At 50.6% G+C, this 6,540-nt stretch overlaps 1 protein-coding gene across 1 annotated transcript in view; it reads left to right on the top strand.

Moving 5' to 3' along the window:
• The window catches only part of TRPM2 (transient receptor potential cation channel subfamily M member 2), a 93,989-nt gene that overhangs the window by 63,248 nt on the left and 24,201 nt on the right, over window positions 1-6,540 (top strand). The window contains 3 exon segments of the mRNA XM_058427493.1: window positions 2,835-3,018; window positions 5,726-5,907; window positions 6,202-6,334. Coding sequence (XP_058283476.1) covers window positions 2,835-3,018; window positions 5,726-5,907; window positions 6,202-6,334 — 499 coding nt within the window.

Genomic DNA, 6,540 nt, shown 5'->3' with positions numbered 1-6,540 from the left:
TTTTGACCGCACTGTCTTGGTGAGCGTAGCCTTGTAGTAAGTTTTGAAATTCGGAAGTGTGAGTCCTAATTTGTTCTTTTCTAGGATTGCTTTGGCCTCTAGGTCCCTTGGCTTCAAAAGAATTTTTGGGTCAGCTCATCAATTTCTCCAAAAAGGGCATCTGTGATTTTGATTGTGAACATGGGATGTCTTTTTGCTTATTTAATTCTTTAATTTCTCTCAATAATGTTTTATAGTTTTCAGTAATAAGTCTTAATGCTTCTGTTAAATTTATTCCTAAATATTTTATTATTGTCCAAGCTATTATAAATAGAATTGTCCTATTGATTTCATTTCAAATTGTTAATGACTGGTATATAGAAATACATTGTCTTTTGTAGATTGATCTTGAACCCTGAAACCTTGCTAAACTTCTTTATTCCTTTTAATAGTTTTTTAGTGGATTTGTCATATACGAGACCATGTCATCTGTAAAAAGAGAGTTTTACTTGTTCCTTTCCAAACTGGTTGCATTTTATTTCTTCTCCATGCCTAAGTGCCCTGGCTAGAACCTCCAGTACAATGTTGAACAGAAGGGACAAGGGGGGACATCCTTGCCTTGCTCCTGATCTTAAGACAAGTCCACTGATCTTTGGGAACAAGTCTTTCACCATTAAGTGTGATGTTAGCTGTGGGGCTTTTGTAAATGTCCTTTATCAGGTTGAAGAAGTTCCCTTCTATTCCTAGTTTCTTGTGTGTTTTTATTGTGAAGGAGTGGTAGACTTTGTCAGCTGCTTCTCCTGCACTTATTCGAATGTTCAGATGGTCTTTGATCCTTTTACTATTAATATGGTGCATTCCATCAATTGACCTTTGAATGTTAAACCAACTGTGTGTTCCTGGGACACGTCCCACTTGGTCTTGGTGAATAATCCCTTTTATATGGTGCTGGATTCACTTTGCTAGCTGTTTTTTGATGATTTTTGCACCTACATTCATGAAGGTTATTGGTCTGTGGTTTTCTTGTAATATGTTTGCCTAGTTTTGGCATCAGGATAATACTGGCCTCATAAAATGGCTTAGGAAGTAGTTCCTTCTCTTATATTTTGGAAGAGTTTGTAAAAGAGTGGTTTTAATTCTTCCGTGAACATTTGGTAGAATTCACCAGTGAACTCCTCCGAGTGTGGACTTTTCTTTGTGTGATGCTTTTAATTTACTAATTCAATCTCTTTATGTGTTATAGGTCTATTTATATTTTCTGTTTCTTCTCCAGTCACCTTTGGTAGTTTGTGTCTTTCTAGGAATTTGTCCATTCGTCTAGATTATCTAATTTTTTAGCATGCAATTTTCTCTAGGATTTCCTGTGAGTTCTTTTTCTTTTTGTAAGATTGGTAGTAATATCCTCTCTTTCATTTCTGATTTTGGCAATTTGAGCCTTCTCTCTTTTTTTCCTGGATCAGTCTAGCTACAAGGTGGTAATTTTTTGTCGCTCTTTTTCAAGAACTGAGTTTGGTTTGTTGACATTCATTGTTTTTGTTTTCTTGATCTCATTTATATCCTAATCTTCATTCTTTCCTTCCTTCTGCTTGCTTTTGGCTTGTCTCGGGGAAAGCATCCAGTTTTCCCACTGGGTATGATGTTAGCTGCAGGGTTTTTGTAAATGTCCTTTCAATCAAAGAGGTTCTCTTTGATTCCTAACTTCTTGAGTGTTTTTATTGTGAAAGGGTGGTTTGCTCTTCTTTTTCTAGTTTGCTACAGTGGAAAGTTACATTAATAATTTCAGCTCTTTTTTAATATAGGAATTTATAGCCATCAGAGTGAGTTTCTATCTTAAAAAATTAGTAACACATTCAAAATAGGTTTGATTACCCAATAGTGCATTGCTCATTGTTGAACAATTTTAAAATTCAAGATAAGTATAAGGAAAGAATGTTATTCATAATTTCACCTCCCGGAGTTAACCACTGTTAACAACTTCCTATGTTTCCTTAGAGATTTGTTTAAGGTGGAAGCTGGTTCCATATTCAATAGTCCTTACTTTCTATGCACGCAGGACGCTATTTTGCTTCACAATCACCCGTTTCACTTGTCGATGCATTGCCCCTGCAGCATCTTCCCTTTTCCACATCTCCCTGTCTCTCTTCTCTTTGGGATAGTTGTTATTTTTTTCCTTTTCAATTCTTTTTTTTTTTTTTTATTTTTTTATTTTTTTTAATTTTGAGGCAGACATTTGCTCTTGTTGCCCAGGCTGGAGTGCAATGACGCAATCTCGGCTCATTGCAACCTCCGCCTCCCTCCCGGATTCAAGTGATTTTCCTGCCTCAGCCTCCCAAGTAGCTGGGATTATAGGCGCCCGCCACCATGCCTGGCCAATTTTTGTATTTTTAGTAGAGACAAGGTTTCACCATATTGACCAGGCTGGTCTCAAATTCCTGACCTCAGGTGATCCGCCCGCCTTGGCCTCCCAAAATGCTGGGATTACAGGCATGAACCACTGCTCCTGGCCTTTCCTTTTAAATTATTTCCCACCAAATTGAACTCCCCAGGCTTGGGACCTGGTGCTGGCCCTGGCTGGGACCCTGGCAGTGCCCTGGTGGGTGGCACACCCTGGGTGGAGGCACGGGCCAGCCTGGGTGCAGCTCTGCCCCCGGGGCCTCCTACCTGCGTCTGGCTGGAGACAGATGCTTCTTTCTGGACTTCTGGCCCAGAGGTGACAGCTGAGGTCACCCAGATGAGCAGCATCAGGCCTGCAGGGGACCTGGCAGTGACTGGAGGCCTCGAGGGCCCCCTCCTGCCAGGCTCCTCTTGACTCTGTGTTGTTTTCTTGGCTCACCCACCCCCATTCCCAACGCCAGGCGTGAACTTCAACCCGGAGCATTGCAGCCCCAACGGCACCGACCCCTACAAGCCCAAGTGCCCCGAGAGTGACGCAACGCAGCAGAGGCCGGCCTTCCCCGAGTGGCTGACGGTCCTCCTCCTCTGCCTCTACCTGCTCTTCACCAACATCCTGCTGCTCAACCTCCTCATCGCCATGTTCAAGTGAGCACCTGGGTGGGGCTGGCGTGCAGGTGGGTGGGTGGGCGGCGTTCCTGGGCCGCAGTGGCCACGCTGTCTCCAGGGTCTTGTGGACAGTGTGGATGATGGGCTGGTGCACAGAGGTGTGTCACTCGTATCCTGGTGGAGTGGGCACAGCCACTCTCTGTGGTCACTGCTGCGTCTCTTGAGCTGGCGTGGGTCTGTCGTTGTGGCTGCTGGGGACCCGCAGTGCGGCAGATCCACATGGGCCCTGCTCACGGCGCTGCCGCGGAGGGCAGGCATGTCGGCGTCAGCCCCGTTCCTTTTGCGCAGGAGCAGCATTATTCGTGAGCTCGCTGCTCTGCCTGGGGAGTGTGCTGGGGCCGCTGCTGCTCAGGGCTGTCCCCTTGTCACCCCGAGGGCTCTGCCTGTTTCTCCCTGTTACTGAGCAAAAGGGCTCACTCCCCCATGTGCAGGAGGCCAATACTGTGACACTAGGTTTTTGAGAAAAGAAAAGCTTTTATTCTAGGCCAACCCACAAGGGACAGGGGCGCAGTTCACGTCTGTCTCCCCGTGCTGGCTTTAATGCAGTGTTTCTATTAGGGAAGGTTCGAGGGTGGGTTCTTGGATTAGTAAGTGGCTGGTGGAAGAAAAGGGGGTTCTGGAAAGTTGTGTCTCCTCATGGGTCTCGTGTGCACATTTGGACGGAGTTACTGGGACCCCGGGGTGGAAACTCGGGCTGTGCAGACTCCAGCTGGCCACATTGGTCCCAGCTGACCTCAGCCAGTTCCGAAAGCTCCTGCGAGCAAGTCTCAGCGTCCCAGCAGGTGGTTTCTCTTCCTGTCTGCCGTCTGTAAGTGTGAGCATTTCTCTTAGTTGCTGGGTTCTTTAGCTCTTTGGGGCCAGTTCCCCAGCCCTAGACGTGTTCCTGCCGCCCCCACTGTGTGCCTCAGACGGCACTGGCTCTGCGGTGCCTTCCCGGAGCTCCGATCCATCTGTGGACGGCTCTGTGTCCGCCCTCCCGCGCCATTAGGGTCTTCCTCATCTGCACGTCTTCACGTGCTTTGCTGGTTTTGTGGATTTGCACACGTGTCCACCTCCTCTGGGCCTGGTGTTTGTGGCATTTGTGGCAGTTTGAATAACAGCCCCAGGGATGTCCACACTCGAACCCTGTGGCTATGGGGCCGTATGTGGCAAAAGGGACTGGGAGGGTGGGGTTAAGTGGAGGATCCTGAGATGGGAAATTATCTGGGGTTATCTGCATGGGCCCGACATCATCACGAGGGGCCTTGGAAGAGGGAGGCAGAGAAGGAATGTGACGCTGGAAGTGAGCGTCAGGGGGAGGTGAGAACCCCAGCCTAGGAATGCAGGTGGCCTCTGGAAGGCAGGAAAGGCAGGGCATGGAGGCTCCTGACCTATGGGAGGAGCACAGCCCTGCTGAACCTTGGTTTTAGCCCAGTGAGACTCCTGACCTCCAGGACTGAGAGAAGAGTCTGATTGCTTTGAGCTGCCAAGGCCGTGGCGGTTCACTACAGCAGCATCAGGAGACCCATGCAGTAGCTGTTTCTTCTCTTTGAAAATGTCTAGGATTTTCTTTAAATGCTTAGTGTCTTGAAACACCCAGTCTTATCATAGAACTTTTGGAATGTTATTTGCTATTGTTGCTTTTGAAACAAGAAGTACAAAATAGGTGGCTGTCCATCCGGCCCCTGGTGGACGTGGTCCTCTGGGGTCGTGTCTCTGCTCAGCCACAGCAGCTGTGGGCCCCAGGCTTTTGGGGTTCTGTTTTGCTCTTGCAGCTTTTAAACTTAGAACAAATTAAATGCTGAGGACCTCACACCAGAGGCAGCATAAAAAAAGAACTCCAGGGAACCAGGAGGCCATGCAGAATGAAAACGCAGGTGTTTGGGGTCCTAGTGGGCCCCAGGGTTGGCTCTGGGGGTTCTGTGGCCAATTCCTGGCCCTGACAGTGGAGCTGAGGAGCCCAGCACAGCTGCGGAGCTGTCATGGCCCACAGAAAGCCTGGTCTCCCCATGCTGCCCCCATAATTCAGAAAGCCTTCCAGGCCCTCAGAGCCCTTCCCAGCCTCTGCAGACAGACCCTGTGCTACCCGGGACTCTGAAAATCCTTGTGTTCCTGGTTTTGTTAGGAACCAACTGTTTCTCTTCTTGTTTCATTGGCTAAGTTGCTGAGGTTGCCACCTTTTGCTTTAACGTGGGTTCTGAACATTGAGACAACCTGAGCATGGGCCAGGACTGTCATCTCGAGGCCAAGGGGCTGGTGGCAGGACACTGTCCCTGCAGCAAGTATGGCACCCACACTGCCGGCTCCCACTGCGGAGGGCTCTGTGCCTGTCACCCTGAGACACATCAAGGAGGCCCCTGCAGCCCTGCCTCTTCCACATGCACCCCTGGAGGGTCTGGCTCTTGTGCTCGTCAGAATCCGCAGATCAGGTCTTAGAGTTCAATGCCAGACAGCGTCTGTCTCCTGATAAACACTCACTGCGTGTTATTCATCAGTGAGGCTTATGAAATCGAAAGGCTGCATGCTTCTCCTTTTTTCTTGCCTTGGTTCCCAGGAAGCCTGGAATTGTGAGGTCTGTGGGCTGAGTTCTGTGCCTGGAGCTGGCCTCCCGTGTGGCGTGGCTCCGCTCTCTGTGGCATCACAGTGGGCACGCGGGCGGTGAGAGGGTCTGTTCCGGGTAAACACCCTGACCTCTCCTCCCCGACAGCTACACCTTCCAGCAGGTGCAGGAGCACACAGACCAGATCTGGAAGTTCCAGCGCCACGACCTGATCGAGGAGTACCACAGCCGCCCTGCCGCACCGCCCCCCTTCATCCTCCTCAGTCACCTTCAGCTCTTCATCAAGAGGGTGGTGCTGAAGACTCCGGCCAAGAGGCACAAGCAGCTCAGTACGCCAGTCCCAGTGCCTCTCCTGAATGTCCTGGCCGCCCGGGTGCAGGGGGGTGGAGGTGGTGTGGCAGCTCTGCCCAGAACCCTGGACGCTCGGCAGGCGTGCAGGCCACTCAGGCCACTGGCCTTCTGCTGGCCTTGAGCAAGTAGTGGGGACCGAGCCTAGAGGCCCCCTTGGGGGCAGGTGTGCGGCAGGACTGGCCCCCTCCCACGGGGCCCCCCGGTGGGTCAGGGCTTCAGGGCCCACTTCCTGAGGATTCCAGGTTCCCTGGTCTGTCCTCCGGCCCTGACAGAGAACAAGCTGGAGAAGAACGAGGAGGCGGCCCTGCTCTCCTGGGAGATCTACCTGAAGGAGAACTACCTCCAGAACCAGCAGTTCCAGCAGAAGCAGCGGCCCGAGCAGAAGATCGAGGACATCAGCAATAAGTATGGGGGCTCAGGTGGGCCTGGGGGCGGGAAGCCTCTGGGGGACCTCCTGCAGGTCCACAGGCACCATGAGTACATGTCCCACCTGGGGAGGCCCAGCAATGCCTGATGGTGGTGATGGTGGTGGTAATGGTGGTAGTGGTGGTGGTGGTGGTGATGGTGGTGGTAGTGGTGGTGGTGGTGGTGATGGTGGTGGTGGTGTTGGT

Source organism: Hylobates moloch, unplaced genomic scaffold (genome assembly GCF_009828535.3).
Source record: "Hylobates moloch isolate HMO894 unplaced genomic scaffold, HMol_V3 SCAFFOLD_14, whole genome shotgun sequence".
Classification (NCBI taxonomy): domain Eukaryota; kingdom Metazoa; phylum Chordata; class Mammalia; order Primates; family Hylobatidae; genus Hylobates; species Hylobates moloch.
Note: the sequence above shows the minus strand (reverse complement) of the source record. Positions and strands in the feature narration are given on the sequence as shown.